The sequence below is a fragment of the Melospiza melodia genome, chromosome 11 (assembly GCF_035770615.1).
Source record: "Melospiza melodia melodia isolate bMelMel2 chromosome 11, bMelMel2.pri, whole genome shotgun sequence".
Classification (NCBI taxonomy): domain Eukaryota; kingdom Metazoa; phylum Chordata; class Aves; order Passeriformes; family Passerellidae; genus Melospiza; species Melospiza melodia.
The window spans coordinates 22,698,815-22,717,924 of NC_086204.1; the positions used below are offsets into that span (position 1 = coordinate 22,698,815).

General features: G+C 40.0%; 1 protein-coding gene across 14 annotated transcripts in view; it reads left to right on the forward strand.

Annotated features, from left to right (window-relative positions):
• The window catches only part of MAST2 (microtubule associated serine/threonine kinase 2), a 184,932-nt gene that overhangs the window by 148,685 nt on the left and 17,137 nt on the right, over window positions 1–19,110 (forward strand). For all 14 annotated transcript variants that reach the window (XM_063166009.1, XM_063166012.1, XM_063166010.1 and 11 more), the window contains 10 exons: window positions 4,273–4,374; window positions 8,233–8,365; window positions 10,002–10,063; window positions 10,729–10,814; window positions 12,159–12,367; window positions 13,232–13,370; window positions 13,793–13,925; window positions 15,297–15,462; window positions 16,484–16,585; window positions 18,194–18,316. In XM_063166009.1, coding sequence (XP_063022079.1) covers window positions 4,273–4,374; window positions 8,233–8,365; window positions 10,002–10,063; window positions 10,729–10,814; window positions 12,159–12,367; window positions 13,232–13,370; window positions 13,793–13,925; window positions 15,297–15,462; window positions 16,484–16,585; window positions 18,194–18,316 — 1,255 coding nt within the window. The remainder of the gene's footprint in view (window positions 1–4,272; window positions 4,375–8,232; window positions 8,366–10,001; window positions 10,064–10,728; window positions 10,815–12,158; window positions 12,368–13,231; window positions 13,371–13,792; window positions 13,926–15,296; window positions 15,463–16,483; window positions 16,586–18,193; window positions 18,317–19,110) is intronic.

The following is a 19,110-nucleotide window of genomic DNA, read 5'->3' on the forward strand; positions in this document are numbered from 1 at the left end:
TCCCTGAACCTGAGTTTCCTCCTGTGTGTGGACAGTGATTTCTTACACCATAAGGAACTGAGAGAGCCATAAATTAGGGCTGGCCACTTCCAGTCTGCATTTTCAGTCCTGTCTTCAGGCCTGAAGAGGTTAATCAGGGTCTCAGTGAAGGTGTGGGTCAGATAAATCCGCTTTTCCTTTTCTCCCCTTTCCCTCAAAACAAATCCTCAAAATATACTTCTTAAATGTCCCTTCCCCCTTGATCCTACAGGTATTATCCTGCTGCTCTGAAACACTGGGAAAGGTGTCATTGGACTGTGATTAGAGGAGATGCAATGGTCATCTGAGCTTGCTCAGGAATTGACATTTGTGGCTTTCTTTGCCTCTTCCTCCTTAACAGCGTCTGTGGTGTGAGGGCGAGAGAGGGGTCAGCTCTTGAGTGTGATTGATTTACTCTGGGAAGTAAGGTGGGCTAGAGGTGATTAAAGCAAAGTTTAGAGAGGCAAGGGAGGCAGAACAGGCTGGGAAGGAAGGGAACAAAGACATTAAAGACATTGGAGGAAAGCCAAAGGCTTCATTCCACATCTTTCTCATTGGTTTGGTTATTTTTTTGTTGTCCTATGGATTTTTCTGTTCCTTAGCTTATCTTCTTTTAGATTTTAATATTTAAGAGCTGCTTGTTTCCTCTGCTTGCCTAGTCTGTGCTTTGCACTTCAGACTGCATTCTGCAAGGAAATAATTGGAACATTTTAGTCAAAATATATAGAAATTGGTGATATTACTTCCTTTGGAGGACTCACCTGAAGCACAGGACATTTTGGAGTCAAGTTTAAACTATTCCAAACTTGATGGCAGGATCTTAACCTTTGTTTAGGTTGTAAAGTATCATAAATAATAGGTACATAAATAGTACCAATTAGAAGGTAATTCAAAGAGCTGTTCAACTTGGGAGTTGTATGGTCTGTGTAGGAGGCTATGGAGTTTTATGGTATATTTTTATAACATACTGGAAGATTGGAAAGATGCTTTATTGGTGAATAATGAGGCCAGCAAGTGGCAGAAATATCCACAGACTTTCTTACAATTTTACTGTGAAAGAATGGATTCTCTCTCTTAAAAATTCTTTTTAAGGTATTGATTCTAATACCTGCTAACAAACTAAACTTGCACAGCATTTCAAACTATAAAATGGAAACTTGATTTAATATATTGTAGTTTGAGTAAAAATGTAAAACAGACTGTTTGGGTATGCAAATAATGAGCTGTTTAAATGCACCAAACCAGAAAGCTTTTGGAAGACTTTTAGATCCTGGCTTTTGTAATAACAGGCCAACAGATCTCATTAGCTATGGCAAATGAGATCTTTTCCCTTGTTTGGAGCCTGAAATACTGTCTTTTAGCCAGAAGAACTTATCACATCATTGAAATAATCATGAGGTAAAAATGAATTTAAGAGATTTTCTTCATTTTGGAAAATGTGAACTTGAATGCTATACTTCACATCAAAGTAGAAATACAAAAAAATAAGATAAAACACCGCTATAAAAAAGAACATGTGACATTCAGTTCTTTACCTGTTACCATGGGTTAGAATCTCAGGTTACTGAGGAACAAAAGGTTATAGGCAGTTATTCCTTGGCTGAATCAGTAGGGTAGAAGTAGCCATGGTGTAGCCAGTTGGGCAGGAAGGTGAAGGATTACAGGTGTTTCTGTGAACAAAAGGAGCAGGGAGGGTATGAGCATTCTACAGCAGTGACTGATGCTGCATATTGGCAAATGGATATTCTGGCTGGGGTTGCTTTCTTAGTAGGAGCCTGAGTGTAAATTTATCAGTCCTAGGCTTTGCAGGTCTATTGTTTTGGTTTCCATCAGTATATTAGCTCAATTACAGCGTTGTGACTTGCATATCCCAGTTATTGGTCCTGCTGAAGCCCAGGGGAGGACAGTGATTTTAATTTCATGCCCCAGCAGCCACAGTTAGTGACGGATGGGTCTTTCAGAGGAGGGAATCGGTTTGTAAATTACCCATCGCTGCCTCCTGTGCACGTGTCACCAGCAGCGTGTGCAGGAATGGCATCAGCCCCTGCCCAAAGCCCTCCTGGGGACGGCAGGGAGCCCTGAGATGCCACCAGCAGCCCGGGCTGTGGTGCTGGGGCCGCGCTGCTGAGGTGGCACAGCTGGCACCTGGCTCATGGGAGCAGCAGATGGTGCTTGGCTGGACGCACCTCCTGCTCCTGGGCTCTGTCCGTGGCACACTGGGGACGAGGAGCCCGTAGGGATGTCCGGGCTGTGCTGTGGGAGCAGCAGAGAAGAGGAGGCAGTTTCACTGCGCATCTTGGAAGAGCAGCGCTGTGCAGAGATGATGGCTGAGTGGCTGTTACAAGTTGTGTTTGGTTTTTGTAAATGCTTTTTTTCTTTTTCTTTCTCCTTTTGCTTTTCTGTATCATTTGGCAGTCGTGGTCTGGCTTTTCATTTTCAAAACAGACACCTGATTAAACTAGCTGCATTTTTAAATTGTTTTGCCTGGATTGTCAGAGATGAGAAAAGGAGAAAACAAAAGGACTTGATTTAAAAGACTAAGTTCTCTTTAACAGTACAAATGGGTGCAAAATGATGAATTATATCTATTATATTATATTTTTTGCATAATATAACCTATGTGGGGGGGAGGAAAGAACTTTCCAATTGCATGGCTCAAGTTTAAAATAATACAAAATTGTTGATGTTTTATCTGTTCATTTCAGTGCAGCTAACCTCTGGTGATCTGGAATGGCTTTTAAAATATGAAAGCATTAATTTCTTTCTAAAATTTATATTGTAACTTGTAAGTTTGCATAATGCATTAGAGAACACAAGGTGACTTTATAATTTTTGTTGTGATTATTTTCTATTTTATAATTTAAAAAATCTTTTACTTAGGAAAAGAAATCACAACTTATTTCAATATTTCTAAAACAATCTTTTTAAGGCTCCATAGCCAGGAAGGACCTCTGTTGTTGTTTTTAGATAAGGAATTAGCAGGCACATCATTCTCTTCAAGGTTAAAATTCTAGCCAGTGCTTACCAGTGCAGAAGGACACAATCAACATTTCTATTCTGACTGGTGTCGAAATGAAAAATAATGAACCTCTTAATATTTTTTCTTTGGCAGCAAAGTATCAGAGATATGTTACATAAGATGCTGCTTTTGTATTTCTGGTTCTGAGTTTCTGCTCCCTGTGTTTGTATTGCTCTTTTAGGTGGTCACCAGTGTGATTTGACTTCTCAGACATATAAAACATATAAATATGTCTTCTTCTTAGGTGATTCTAATGGACAACATTAAATGAACCTTTTAGTTTATTGCTGCTTGCACTGTTGATAAAATATCACTCCTATAAGTAACTGGATCATTGTCAGCAAAAGCTCATTTATTAAGTTCTGGACTCTATATTTGTGGCTGTGCTACAGCACAATTTTTAGACCTTGGGGAAAAATAGCTGTACTTTGTTTAAGAGTTTTTGCATTGCCATTTTTTTTATCACTCTGCAATGAAATACTATTATATTTCTGCCCCAGAACTCATCATGCAGCCATTGTGTGCTTCATCAAGAGAAGGGTAATTTCTGAGGGTTTTTTTGTGTTGCCTTTTTTTTTTTTTTTTTTTTTAATTATTATTGTTTTGGTATGTTTGGTTGTAAAAAGACATCCCATCACACAAATACACACGTACATCTTGAAACTAAGACTTCAGTTTATTCTGGAATCTGGTGAAGTAACAGACAGGACTAAATCCTCTGAATTATGTTTTATATGCTCTTTTCGTTGCTTATCTGCTTGGACCTACATAACATACATTGCAATGCTGGAGTTACTCAACAGTAAAAAGGAGAAAATGAGATTGAGTTTTTCTTGATGATGAAGAGAAATTCTAGTTCAAATTCTAGCTGAAAGTAAAGCTCAGAAATGTGTCTTAGTCATTACCTAGATGTCAGTGTTGTATGGAAGGTAAAATTGAAAAAATCAATATTCCTCTGTTCATTTTAAAAACTAAACTGAGCCCACGTTGTATCTATTATAATTGATAGGTGATATAATGCAAATAGAGCCTTTGAAATATCTCTTACATGATAATGTGAGTCAGATGTGATGGAAAAGCCACGGCATCCCTGAGCAAGCTGAGCTCAGCCTGCCCTGACCCAGCCATGCTTTTGCTGCTGGGTTGGTCACTGAGCTGGTGATTGCCTTCAGCACGTGAGACAGAGACATTCAGAGTTCAGTGCTGGGCCCTGACGTGCTGTGTGCTCCCCACAGGCCCACGAGCGATCCGAGAGCTCCGAGGTTGCCTTCGTCACGCAGCTGGTGAAGAAGCTGATGATCATCATCGCCCGGCCAGCGCGGCTGCTCGAGTGCCTGGTGAGTGTGGGCCTGGCAGGCTCTGACAGTGCTGGGCACTTGAGGAGATGAGGGACACAAAGCCTGCAGAAGAGACCTTTACGTGCTCATTAAACACTGATGAAAAATAAATTGATAGTTAAAAAGAAAAAGAAGTACTAAGTGGCTTCTGCATTAATATAGAAGTAGTTCTGCAATGGACTGTCAGCTGCATCAGCAGCTAAATTGTGTTTTAGTATAAAGTTCGTGGCTGAGGGGTCAGATGTAGCTGTCAACATCATTCCATGCTACTTGATGCCACTGGATGTTCCTCACGTTGTTAATAGCTGCTCTAAGGAGCCTGTAAATGTCTGTATGGGGTGTGCCCGGTGTCCAGGGCGCTGTGCTAAAGGAGAGCTTCACTAAGGAAGAAGTTCCATGACATAAATGGTGTTAGGGCTCTGGGACTCAAACCCTTCCTGTAGACCCAGCAATTGGTGAAACCTGGTGTCAGGTTTTCCAGCTGTGAACACACAGTGGGATACCCCCGTGTGAGATCCAAGGAGATTTGGAAGCCTGGGTTTGAAATCCAGTTTGGTGCTATTGGAATACAAACAAAAGCAAGTTTCACTCCTTTCTAACAGGAAATATGTCTATTTTTTAATTTGGCTAATTATAATGCATTTTTTTAGTTTAGTGCTAGAAAATGCTGAAATTTGTTTAGGCAATTCCAAAATAGGCCACTGTGTCCCAAAGTTCTGCGACTACAAAAATATTTCCTTGGTATGGTGGAGAAGCAGCTTGAAAACCTGTATTCTCACTGTCGTGCCATAGGGTTAATATAAATCTTCAGTATATATAGAAAGAGGTGTAGACAATTGGAAGGGCTCAATTCAGTGACTGTATTTCAAAAGGATGTTGAAAAATTAATGAGAATGTAGGGAAGTCACCAAAAGTTGTGGGGTGTCACAAATCTACAATGGAAATTAATGACCTGTGCTCCTGGTGTGTCAGAGCACACTCATGGTGGTTCTTTCTGGATATAAAAGTGACAGAGATGCTACAGGTGTTTGAGACATCAGAGAAGTTGGCTGGATTAGTGATCTGTGGCTGGCTAAAAACCCACAATTAACATTGGGTTATGTTGTGGTCAGTGTGTCCATGGGTGACTTTTATCCCTGGAGTCACTGGAAGATGAATGACTTTTGTGGAGCTTTCTTTGACAAAGTGGTCCAGTCTTTGATACCAGTTTTTGGAAACACCTGCAAAAGTTCTGAGAACCAGTAGACTTTGGAGGGTTCCTTATTCCTTCTCCACAGCTGTCAGATGGATCACTTTGCTGGGAATCCTGCAGTGCAAGGAAGGCCACTGTCAGTGAGGAAGTTGGCTGCACAACCCAGCAGGGCAGATACCTTCACTTACTGATTCCAGAAATCTCTGCCAGACTGCACTGAAAATCCTGGCCACAACTCCATTCAAACTGGGAATTCCTTGGTTTTCAAACAATATTTGTGATTTAGATGAGTTTTTGTAACTCCCACCTATCTTCTTCCAGCACTTCTTCAAAATTTATTTTGGCAGTGAAGGCAATAGAGAAAGGAGATAAATTTAAACTCACTGTGTTTGTATTTGCTGCTTTCACCATTGTCATTTTTGCTTGTGTACACTCATCATCTAGGAAAACTTGGGACCTCAGAAAGCCTTGGGAACCCGTGTCTGTACCTGCTGAGTTCCAAACTCAAGGCAGCTCTTGGTTGCAAATCAAGAGGTCTCCAGGTCCTTCTGTGTCTTCTCCACCCAATGTTCTGCAAAATGAGTGTGAGCAGGTGGAAGCAGCGAAGTCATTGGGATTTGAGTAATGAATTCCCAAGTATGTAGTGACAACCTTGGCAATCAAGTGGCCAGACTCCAAAGTATAGAAATAGTATCTGGATCTGTGGGCTGGTCTTACCTGTTTTTTTCAACCTGCATTGCCTTTCTGGCAATTTTTTTCCCAAATATTTATTTTAATCTGGTGACATGAAGAACTAAATACTAATGTTCCTTTTGTGTCATAAAACAAGAAATATAGTAATGGATAGTCAACTGTTTAAATAGTTTTTGAGAATTAATTTTCATTTTTATCTTTAACATACTTTTTTTGTCATTCAATCTTTGGCTTCAGTTATATGTGAAATTATAAAAAGTTTTTCTACTATTTAGTATTAAGGTTAACTTTAGTAACTCAGCTCATTCTTCTTTTTTCCTTGTAAATGAAGTAAATGACCACATAGACAGTTCTTGTGATGATTGTGATTGTTTTAATGCAGTCAAAAACATTTAAGTATTCCAAAGTTCAGCTATTTGGCTTCTGTCTTTGCATTACCTGTTGGACTATGAAATGTTTATTGGCAGACAATCTCTGAGGCTTCAAGAAAATGATAGTGTGGTTTGTGCATCTCTGAAACCATCTTTGGGGAAAAGTATCTAATTTTTTTTGTTTATTTTTCCATGGCACCCATCTCCCTTTAGTAGGGTTCATTCTCCTGTATTCAAATGAATAAACCTACCATAAAGAACTCAGAACTGGAATTTATATAGTTCCTTAATGTTTTGTATGTTTGAGTTTTTTGTCACCAAGTTGATTTTTCCCTCTCTTTTACTGACCAATGAATGACCTGCAGTTGTACCTGGAGAAGTCCTTCCTTGGCTCCACCATCCCTCTCCCTGCATTCTGGTGACCATCTCTCTCTGTGTCCTCTCTGGTCTGGCTCCTGCTCTCTGCCACTCCCGGGACTGTTGATTAATCCTTTTCCAGAGGAGTTGGGAAGGAACTTTGTTTCTCACATTGTTGCTGTCTTTGATGACAGCATCTGTCCAAGCAGCATTGCTTGGAGCAGTCATGGAAAAGTGCATCTGTTCTCTGTTCAGGTCTCTTCACCTCATTACAAGCTCTAATTTCCTTTTCTTGTTTGCAGTTCTGTGCTCTTTTTCTCTTGCGTTGCTGACCACACAGCAGTTCTTTACTGATGCCCTCACTGTTATCTGTGCATGCTCAGCTGTTTGCTCAAACTCTTCCCCTTTCACCCTCCCAATTCACTGGAGAATTTTTGAAGAGTGTTGGTGAAGCTGCTCATTGCTGGTGAATGATGAGGTTTGTAGTGGGGAGCTAAAGTTAATTGGTGAACTTGTTCCTAAGCAGAGTGCTCCTGCTGCCCAAAGCTTGTTTTTTTGTTTCCTGCTGTATCTCTTAGTCCAGTGCAAGAGATCACACCTTCTATAACCTTTTCTGGCCTGAGAGATCACATGCATCATGACCGAGTTGCTGAAGTGATCCTGTACTGTAGAGTACAAGAAACAGGGCAGCAGTACTTCTTATGAAGAAAGTTGTTTTATTGATCATTTTATTAGCAATTGCAGAGGTTAGGACAGTGGCAGGATTGGGTGGGCATATGGCTTGATCAGAAGTGACAACTGACAGCAGCAAAGGCTTATCTTGGGTTAACTCACCTGTCAGATGGAGGTGGCAGAAGGTGGTGCCTCAGCTCTCATCACAGACCTTTCCCTGGCACATCTCAATGTGACAAAGCTGGGAATTGTGTCCACACTTAACACTGAAGTTAACAGGACCTTTTCAAAGTTTGGGTTTGGTTTGTAGAAAGTCCCTATAGTCCTTGTTCTGCTTTGATTTGCAGATCTAAACCTGTGGACACCCCGTGGGATGTAACTTTGTGTTGGTTTTGCAGAGCAGAGTGGGAAGCATTGCCTTGCTTGTTGTAACTGGAAATGTTCTGCATCACTGCTGAGCCCAGAATTACCTTTGGATGTTTCTGAGGATTCCCCTCGAAGGGGGAGAAACCTTTCATAACTGTAAAGCTGTGTCATTTACCTCTCTCTGTGTCTGTCCCTGCTTTGCTGTAGGAGTTTGATCCTGAGGAGTTCTACCATCTGTTGGAAGCTGCAGAAGGCCATGCCAAGGAAGGGCAAGGAATTAAATGCGACATTCCTCGTTACATTATCAGCCAGCTGGGGCTCACCAGGGATCCCCTGGAGGGTGAGAACTCCTCTTATGTACTTTCCAAACTGTTGAAAGGATAGTCAAATCTCCTGGTCACTACCTAGCTGAAGGATGCTTTTGTTTTATTGATTGAATTTCTAGGCCATTTTTCCTTATTTTTCTGTTTGCTGTCAAATTCTAGACTGTCCTTTTCAGCCCCATGTCTCAAAGGAATGTTGCTGGGGTAAGGATGGCACATCAATAGTGACAGTTCTTTACTTATGATGTTAATAATGTGTCCCTGTGTCATAGCTGAAACAATGTTAGAAAATAGCTTTAGGATTTAACTGTTTTCTCTGTGCTATTGGACAGTAAAAGTAAATTTACCTGTTATTTTTCTGATCTGCCTGGCCTGCTAGTGGCCTGGTTGGAAAGTATTTTGCCATCCCACTTGATTGTCCTCTCTGGGAAAAGTGTGTTTTTTGTGGTTTTCCATGAGATTACCACAATGAGTATGAATTTTTAGCTGGAGGTGAGATTGAAGTTTTACATCTTGTGTAGCAGCCAAGCCAAAGAGAGCAATGTAAGGACAGAAACAGCTTTTCTGCAAGGTGGCAGAATTGCATATGGTAAACTTAATATAGACATACATTGGCCCAGAAGATTGTAACTTTAGAATTAGTGAGTTAATATTTCTGCCTGGCACTTTGCTGGCTGAAATGACAAGTTTTCTGAGCATGCACAGCTTGTTCAGCAACAATAGAAAGTGTGACAGAGACTGGAGGTTACTGCAGAATATTTCAGTGATTGAACTATGCTTCTTGTTACCTCAGGAGAGCATAATTTTAACATAAATTAGTAGTCTGGCTGGGACTAGTTTAACTTCTCTGGTGTTTACTGGAATGACAGTGACAGGTTGACTTCAAGTGAAGAGCTCTTCGGGAAAATTTCTACCAAAGATTGCTAAATGCAATTTAATAGCATTTGTTGAAATCTGACATTAAAGGGAAATTTCCTTTGATCCCTGTCATGGGAGAGAACCTTTCCATTGCTAATTCCCCTTACTAAAGTCAAATTTTCTTTGGAAATGTGGGGAGATGTCAAGGTGCCTTATTTCCTTTCTGTAAGGAGGGCACCCAGAAATGTCAGTGATGTCTGTTCTGAGCCTTGTAGCTAAGGTAGGATTTGGCCTTGCAGAATTTACAGCACCTCCTGCAACAGCTGAGTAGCCCAAACTAAATGACTTTCCCCAGTTTGCTGCTGCTCAGTGTTTTGCAGAATCAGCCACGTCACGTGGAGGGCAGCTGTTTGAAATGTGATGTTTTTTCTTCTTGGACCACAGAGATGCCACCAGGCTACAGGCAGACATATATGTGTGTAATAGGTTTTAATATTAACTAGACAGCACTTTCCCCAAACATGCATTTATTGCTTTTACTTATTATAGAAACTATCTAGAGTAAGTCAGGCTGAAATTAGAACAATTAATTATATTCATCTTTATATATTATACTGCCTGCAGCATACAAGATGTTAAAGGTTATCACTGTATAATTAGGGTGACTTTTTACAGAGGGAGAAAATGTCCTTCGTCATCTACAAGCACCTCTTAAAATCCTGTTTTTCCTGCATAAACAAAGAGAATAGTGTTTGATTGAGATCATTAGGAGTAATCTTTCCTCTTTCTTTTCAGAAATGGCCCAGTTGAATAGCTATGACAGCCCAGACACTCCCGAGACAGATGATTCAGTCGAGGTAAAGCAGTAATACACTCAGTCTGTCTAGCACTTTTTTTTCTCTCAAAAGAAGTAGTCTACAGTAAAGAATTAATTATAAGGCAGAGTAATTGTAATTAAAAAAAAAAAAGTGCAGACATTTAAAAGCTCATCTTAAAACTAGAGTACATGCTCATAAAAATGTGAAAATCTTTTTACGGTGGTGGTAAAATGCTTAAAATATGCAAATAGGCATTATTACCAAGTTTTGTGGATTTTTTTTTTAATTTTTGGAGTTAAAAATGAAAATCATCTGGAGGAATTTTTTATATTCTTTATATTTTACATTTGTAAAATGTGATGGGTACTGAAAAGAGTTGACTTTAGTAAAACCACTGGAAAAGTTTAATTATGTAACTGGCTAGGTTTCAAAGATCCTTATTTTATTGCTTTTTTAAAAAATGTAATATTAAGGAAAGGCCTGAATCTTACAGTCCACTGACTTTTTGTGCTAATAATTTGTGGAGGGAATCTGCAAACACCCTATGGATACAGACAGCTGTCCTAAAGCTGAGGACTCCAGAAATTCAGAAATGGTTTGAGATTGAGTTAATGAGTGCTAAAGCAGAAAAAGACAAAAATAACCCCATATAGACTTAAGTCATTCCTGCTCCTGATTTCCATTTTCTTGTTGTCTTTCCCCAGAGCCGTGGGGCCTCCGTCCAGTCGAAGAAAACCCCATCTGAAGAAGAGTTTGAAACTATTAAACTGATCAGTAATGGTGCTTATGGGTAAGAGTTTTAGACTTTGAATTAGAGGAAAATGCTATTGTTGTCCTACCCAGCAAAGGGCTATAGCAAGGTTTGACAAATATCTGGGTTTTGTGGGGTCCAAAGCATAAGGTAATTCCACTTGGGTCTTACAGAGGTTCCACAGTTGTTGTATCTTCTGCATTCTTCTGCATTCGTAACATATGTGGCTGTTTGTGAGCACTTGAAATGCTTTAAAGAAGTGCTAGAATTACATTGGGGTAAATCTACTGTGAGGAGTAATACATGAGAAAGGCTATTAGATTTTATTATCCATTGAAGAATCAAGTATGAATTCAGTCAGTTACAGTTTTAACCACACACACAAACCTATCCAGAATTTTAAAAGGCAGTTCCTGACTCTTTACAGTTCATAAATCTTTACCGGTGAGGTCATTAGGCTGTTACTGAAAGGCAGTGATACTCAGTAGGTCATAACAACAAAACCTGAGCATGTGCTTGAGTGTTTTGTGGAAGTGGGTGCTTAGTTAACAACAAATCACTTTTTAAAAATTATATGTGGAAAAAGTGTAAGCATGGGTTTTTAGTGAGTGAAGACACAATGGAGCACGTTGAAGAGTCATTATGAGACAAAAAGATTTTAAATCTCTTCAGTCACATTTCTGCACAAGCCCCACGTAACTTTGTAAAAAGGGGAGAGAGAAGTGGTAGTTTTGCTGTTAGGCACATGTCTTTATCCTGGGTTTATTTTATAGTCAGTGGCTAGTGAGACACAATACCACGTTAAATGTAATGTACTCCAGAGAAAAGGAAACAAGTACTGATTCAATAAGGCAGGGAGACTGGATGAAAGTTTTATTTGCAAACTGTATTATTAATGTGAAGGAATCTAATGATCTGCAAATGATAGAAGTGTAAGAGATACTTTACTGAAGGAAATCCCTGGTGGCAGTGCTGTGTCAAATTAATTTTATGGAGCTTGGAAAGAACTCCTGCTGATTCCATAGATTTTGGACAATTTTTTAAGCAAAGTAGTCACTGTAGTGTTGAAAAATACATGCTGCTCTGCAATGGTGCTTATGGAAATTTGGTGTTTGGGATACCTCCTTGTTTGTCAGATCAGCAAAACCGCTGCTTTATTCAGGAAGACAGAGTAGCTTTGGGAAGGGCTCCTTCTTTTCTAGGGAAGCTTGTCACTGAAACAGGATTTTCTGGAGCCATAGATAAGTCTGTCAGGATCCATTCAAAGCAGTAACATCACTGTTTAAAAACCCCCAATGAAACCACAAAGAACTCCAAACCTGAGCCCACAACAAAGCAGTTTGAACTGAAAATGGACCTTTTGCTCTCGGTGTGGTTTTGCAGAGCGGTGTATCTGGTGCGGCACAAGACCACCCGCCAGCGTTTTGCCATGAAGAAGATCAACAAGCAGAACCTGATCCTGAGAAACCAGATCCAGCAGGCCTTTGTGGAGAGAGATATCCTGACATTTGCTGAGAACCCCTTCGTGGTCAGCATGTTCTGCTCCTTTGAGACCAAGCGGCACCTGTGCATGGTTATGGAGTATGTGGAAGGTATGGTTGTTGGTTTCCACTCCTCCAAAGGGGCTGTGAATCCCTGATACAACATGTTGGCAGTGAGCTGAGCCTCACTGCTGAAGCCAGAAGTCAGCATGAACATTCCTGTCTTGACTGGAAAGGCAACCCTCCCTTCCTCCTGTGGCATGGCATGGCTGGATCCATAGCACATTTGCTTGACATTCCACTTAGAAAAAGATTTAAGAGACATAAGCCTTTGTTCTTAAGGAGCCTTTTTAAAAATAAAGTGCCATTTTATGCTGGGGTTGGTTTTCTTCATTGTTTGATTTGCTTATTCTTTGAAATATAATTTGATTTTACTTTATCAGTATATCTTATTATAAGCAATATCCACTGGTGGATAGGATTAATTTCTTATGCCTGGCTTGCTTGACTGAATGTTTGAGAAATAAGATTATAGTTATTGTATCAGTGCTCTTTCAGATAAATTAGTGGAATGAAATCAGATGTATTGACAATAGGAAATTTTAATATTAATTCCTCTTTGCAAGTAGAAATGAAGGTCGACTGAAATGTGTGGCCAGTGTTCCCAAGGAAGCTTCAATCAGGAGTCCGCAGACTTATTTTCTTCAAGGCTTCCTTCAGTTTGCAAATGGCATCTGTACAATTCCTGTCCAAGCCTGCCCAACATATATGGATCTCAATTTTCCTAGGATTTTAATATTTGTTTTAAGTTCCAGACAGAGTACAGAGAGATCTTCAGAATTCTTCCTAAGAGGGTTGTGAGAGAGACAGCCTTTAGAAAACCTGGTCTAATCTTGTACTGCAGACCCATACCTGTTGTTTCTTACTGATATTTGCCATTTCAATGTGCCATAAGTGCAACTGTTTTCTTTCCAGGAGGTGATTGTGCTACACTGCTCAAGAACATTGGTGCCCTACCCGTTGATATGGCAAGGATGTATTTTGCTGAGACTGTTCTGGCACTGGAGTACCTACACAATTATGGGATTGTTCACCGTGACCTAAAACCTGATAAGTAAGTCTTGGGGCCCTCAGAGGGAACAGAGCCAGTCCTTCAGGGGCTTTCTCTGTAGGCAGCAGGACATGAGGGCTGGAGACAGCACTGATCTTCAACAGCATCTGACATGTAGGAGGTTTTATGGAGTCTCTTGCTACTGATCTAGAAGCAGATAGGCACTGAAAAGGGTGGGAGGAATGTCTTCAGGTGTTATCCCAAAGATGTTGCTACACTGATGGTGTTTTGGCAGAAGGTAGTCCCACTCCTAGCTGCCTTGTCTGCTCAGTGATATTTGGCTGCATAGGAGGTTTTTTCCAGGTGTTTAATGGGGATGTAACACTGACATCATCCTTCGCATCATCTTGTGTTCTTTTTGTTTGAAATTGCTTTTGGGAAACAATTAAATGAATGTTGCATTGTTTTACTTCTCTTTCTTTTAGTCTCCTGATAACTTCAATGGGTCATATTAAACTAACAGACTTTGGACTGTCCAAAATTGGGTTAATGAGCCTTACAACTAATCTTTATGAGCGCCACATTGAGAAGGATACCAGGGAATTCCTGGACAAGCAGGTAAGCTGAAAAATTTTGTCTGTTGATCAGATGCAGGATTCTATCATGGGAAAGAATCAGAGTTAGTAGCACTTCTCCTCTACCTTGATGCTGTGCTGTGCACTGTAAAATGGGAGGAAAATATACAAGTCCATTCTCTTGTTTGTATATAAATTGATATAGTTTGTTATTTCAGCTTCTTGTTTTGGAGTCATGCACTTCAGCTCTTAGTTTAGGATGCTAAAAGGGTGGCCCAGGCAGCAGTGCAGGTGTAAACAGAAGTTGGTTTAGGGATGTAACATGGATTGTGCTGAAGGTTGTTCCACGATCTCCCCCTTCTGGTGCTTAGAAAGTTCTTGGCAAGTTTCTATATGTTTCTTGTAATTTTGTCTAACAGCTTAAACATTGATTTGTATCCCCATGATATTTACTAAGGGTCATTTTTCTCCTTAGCCTTCATTTTGGTAGGCTTAACCAGCTAAGTTCTTGCAGCTAACAAGATAGATTTTCCTTTGATGAATGAATAGCTCTTGCATGTAACTCTTTCTGTTTGAGTTGATATTTTCTGGACATGGTTGAAGGAACTGTTCTGGATGTGGGCTCAGCACTGCCTTGTATAATGGGATTAAAAAATGCTCCTCTCTTCTGAAAATACCCAGAATCACAGCTGAATTTTTCAGCTGAATTTTTATTTGTGCCAAGTGTTGATTCATAATTATCCTGTGTTGTTGTCTTCCTGTTGTCTTCTGAGTAAGGAGGCTTTTTCTAACAGAACTCTCCTAGGTCATTAGATCATATTCTTGTACTTTACAGTGGTACATTTTTTACAGCTGTTTTGTTATTGTTGTTGCTGCTTCTAAGCCCCAGGCAATTTAGATCTTCCAAGGTAATTTCCTTAGCCATTGTCCATGCGAGCTGTACCTCCCAAGATTAAGGCTGAAGTGTGTAATCATGCTGGGCTGCTAATTCTACATCTGTGAAACTAAATTCTGTTAGCACAGAGATGTGAGAGGTTTGTCAAAACTCAGTTCCTGAGAGCTGTAGCTGTGCCAGCAGACATCCATCAAGCTGTCAGACCCAAACACACGGAATATGCATTTTTCCCATATGCTTTCCTGTGCATGCAGCAAAGAACTACTTAGCTGGCATGTCCACACTAGGAACATTTAATTTCATGTGATGTTATTTCTGTGCAGGTAATGTCTTCAAATATAGACTCTTGCTCCATGGAAGTAGTTCACAGCATGATGTGGTTAGTGGCAAAACATTAATAACTTCCTTGTAAAGCTCTGAAGGGGGGGAAAGAAAGAAAGAAAAAAAAAAGGCAGAATAAGCTTTGACATGCAATTGGCAATTTGTAAATTTATTGCTCTCTTGCATGTTTCTCTTGAGGTGTGTGGGACTCCAGAGTACATTGCACCAGAAGTGATCCTGCGCCAGGGCTACGGGAAGCCCGTGGATTGGTGGGCCATGGGAATCATCCTCTACGAGTTCCTGGTCGGCTGCGTCCCTTTCTTTGGGGACACACCTGAAGAGCTCTTTGGACAAGTGATCAGTGGTAGGTTTCTGCTCTGGCTCTGAAGGGGTTTCAAAATGTGCTGTGAAAATATTGAGGATTTGCAGTTTAGTCAGGAAGGATTAGGTATAAAATAATGGGGTTTAATTGTAGTGTTTCTAAATTTCTGTGTCAAAGCAGCTTGCATTTGATTTCAGCTATGGAAGCTTGTGTTGCTTAACATCTTCCTAAATATCTTCCTAAATCATGGTGTGGGAGTCATACAAATCCTTGTGGGGTTGAGGAAAAATATTTGGGGATTTTTCTGTTCTGTCTTTTAACTTAAATGATGGAGAGTTGGAAAGGAGTAGCCACCAACTGGTCTGTTTCAGGCTGATTTTGGTTATTGTTTTTGTAGGTCCAAATACTGGTCAATTAGTAATTTTGTATAAGTGAAATGAAAGGAAATTCTGGGCACAATACATTGAAGTTGTTTTACTCAGTACCTTCACATCTTGTGGCTTTTTAAACCTTTCTCATGCGTGGAGTTGGACAGACAATTGCTTTGTGTTCACTCAGTGAATATGCCAGTGAAATAATTTTCTATTGGGAATGCTTTCTGAAGCAGTAAGTTTTTAACACATTTGGCAAATGTCCTTTGTAAAAATAAAATTTCATCAAAGCACTAAATATGATGCATGAAATCGTTACCTGTGAATTGTTCTCTCTGTTCCAAGTATAACGACTCTGGAATGTGCAGGCAGGAGATACAGCCGCAGTATTGTCACTGCCTTTGTTTATGGATTGTCATGGAAGTCCCATTTCATACTTTATTAATAGAGTCCTTAAAGCTTTTTTTTTTGTCTCCACAAGCACTGCTTGGATTGACAGCAGCTTTAGCTGATGCTGAATTTTATGCATTTTGAAAAATGTCAATGCTTGAATTATATTAAGCTGCTGAATTCAAGGTATTTACGCTTCTGGGGCAGTTCTCAACGCTGCACTTTGAGGTGTAGGACTATGAATGGTTATTCAAATTAGTTGGGAAGCTGGTAGAAAATGTCAAGTCTCTTTTTGTCCCCAGATGAAATTGCCTGGCCAGAAGGAGATGATGCACTGCCCCCAGATGCCCAGGACCTCATTTCTAAGCTTCTCCGCCAAAATCCTCTGGAAAGAATGGGAACAGGTAAGAGCCTTGTGCACAGGAAAACACTGCCCACAAGCAGGGGATGAAGGCACCTTGCCAGTGGTGCACACCCACTCGTGCTGAGGAATGCTGATGTAGAGCTGGGGAGCAGTTTATGCTGGATTCAGCGTGGCAGAGCTCTGGGAATTGGTGTCACATATCCATGAGCCAGGCAGATTTTACTGTCCTGTCTGGGAAGCAGGAAAGGGGCACTGTCAGCTTGGCAACATCACTTCTCTGATTTGTGCTGTTCCATTATTGGCTTGAGGGTTGTGTCTCCATTTGAACAGTGTATAATCAGATTTCTTTGAAGTTCTCTTTGAGTAGAAGCTTAATCCCAGCCACGAATGTGAATTCCTGGGTGTAATAAAGTAAATGAAAACTTTCCCATTCCTAGAGGCCTGTAGTGTAGAATTCTCCAAACATACAGCAAAGTCTGCTAATCTGTTTGGCAAAGTCAGAGATGTCTGTCAGTCTTTCTGTATTATAATGTCAGGTTGGAAGTTTTACAAGCCAACAATTCTCATTTCCTCATAGTAAATAATAATAAATAACCTCTAGCTACATTCATGTTTTAAAGTAATTTGTGCAACACTGTGGTTTCACATGACAGCTCATCTTTCATTGATTTGATTAGTTTAATTTAATTTGGGATTTTCAATTCAAAACTGCACTTTAAGGATTAAAAAAGGCTTAGAGATAAATATATAACAATTCCAAAAGGTACATGTATTCAGCAGATTTAGCACATGTGCACACAAGGGTGATGAATAGATCATGAATTAATAATGATATCAGATGGTTTTCACATGTTCTTCTCTACTTAAAATCCATGTACTTGAAAGATGTTGCTGTCATGGAAAAGATGTAGAGTTTCTAGCCTTATAAAAAGAGTTGATGGACTGATTTTTTTTGATTTCTTATATACCTGTAGTGCTGAGACTGCTGTTTCATTTGACATGTTGTAGTGCCACTGGCACTCAGCAAACCTTTTATCTCTTTTTCTCTGCTCTTTTCTTTTCTAAAAAGATGGTAGCATCTGCAATGAATATTAATTTAGTTTGAAAAAAAATGCATAAATGGGTAGACAGATAGTCTTTACTTTTTCCTTCTGGGTACCCAAGCTTCTGAGCTTAATAACAATAGATAGTAATTCAGGAAGATAGGTGAGCCCTGTCTTGTTCTAGGCACATGAATGAGTTTATTCACACCAGTGGAGTTGTGAGTTGTCACTCACATTCTAAGTGGCTCTTAGAGTTTGCTCTCTTTATTCAGTTATGAACAAGGTGGTGTTCAGAGTTTGAAAATTTTAAATTAAGGTGTTCTGAATCTTGAACTCGCTGTGGAATGCAACAGCAGATGCTGTCTTCCAGCCTCTGTGTTGTTGCTGAGCAGGAAGAGGAGGTGGGAAGGAGGAAATCTTGTTCAGGTTTTATCCTGCATGACCACTTTGGTAAAAGGATAAGTTGTTTCTCAAAATTCCTGGAAAATGTGTGACTTAAAAAGACTCGAGTACATTCTCTTAGGCTCTTGATATTTTTAGGGTTTGGTTTTCATGTTATGCAAATGCTGAAAGAAATACTCTGCAATAAAAGGTGCTTATTTCAGGTAGTGCCTTTGAAGTGAAGCAGCATCGGTTCTTTAAAGATCTGGACTGGAATGGATTACTCCGGCAGAAAGCTGAATTCATCCCACAGCTGGAATCTGAGGATGACACAAGCTATTTTGACAGTAAGGCTCGAGATTTGGCCTAAACAGCATCATATTTCTTGTGCATATTTCATTTTTGAAATTGTTAGAGATAAGTCATTTTAGAAATTGAATAAAACGCTTGATGGGAATTGCTTTAAAAAGTTTCTTTTGAATGCCAAGGAAGGTTTCTTTGAAGGCAAATTAATTTTAAATGAAAAAATGTTGCTGCTGGAGTCAGTTGGCCTTTCACTGGTGCCTGTGCTCCTGCCAGCCATGGGCCTGCAGTGAGAGGTGCTGCCATTGTCATGCTGGGTTCATTAAACTTCTTCCAAAGCATTTGGTAAATCCAAATTCCTTGAGTTTTTGAGCAACATGATCTTTCCCTAGTGACTCTTTCCAGCCAATAAATGTTTAAAAAAAAACCCAAAACAAACCCTAGACCTTGAAGACAAGTATGTGGGGAAAATTCTTAAGAGATTTGAAGTAATTTGAATTATTTTTGCTGCAAGTGTATAGTTTTATTTTAGTATTACTAGCTCTAATGAGATATGAAGTGTCTGTCTGGTGTGTATAAATGTCTGGAACTGCCATGGTATCAGTGCTGTGTAAGGTTCCTGGTATTTCAAGATAAGCACCAGACAGAGTCAATGCTCTTGGGAGAGAGGGGAGGAGCATCACAGGAGGGATGGAGATCTCTGTTCCCAGAGCCTCTGCTCTCTAACTTTTCTCATTTGACTTGGGGAGCTGAGCAGGTGGAAGGGACTTGGTCAGGGTGAGGTCTGTCCCCCTCTCTAGCTGCAGAATGGGATACTGGCTGTTTCAGTTCTCTGAGA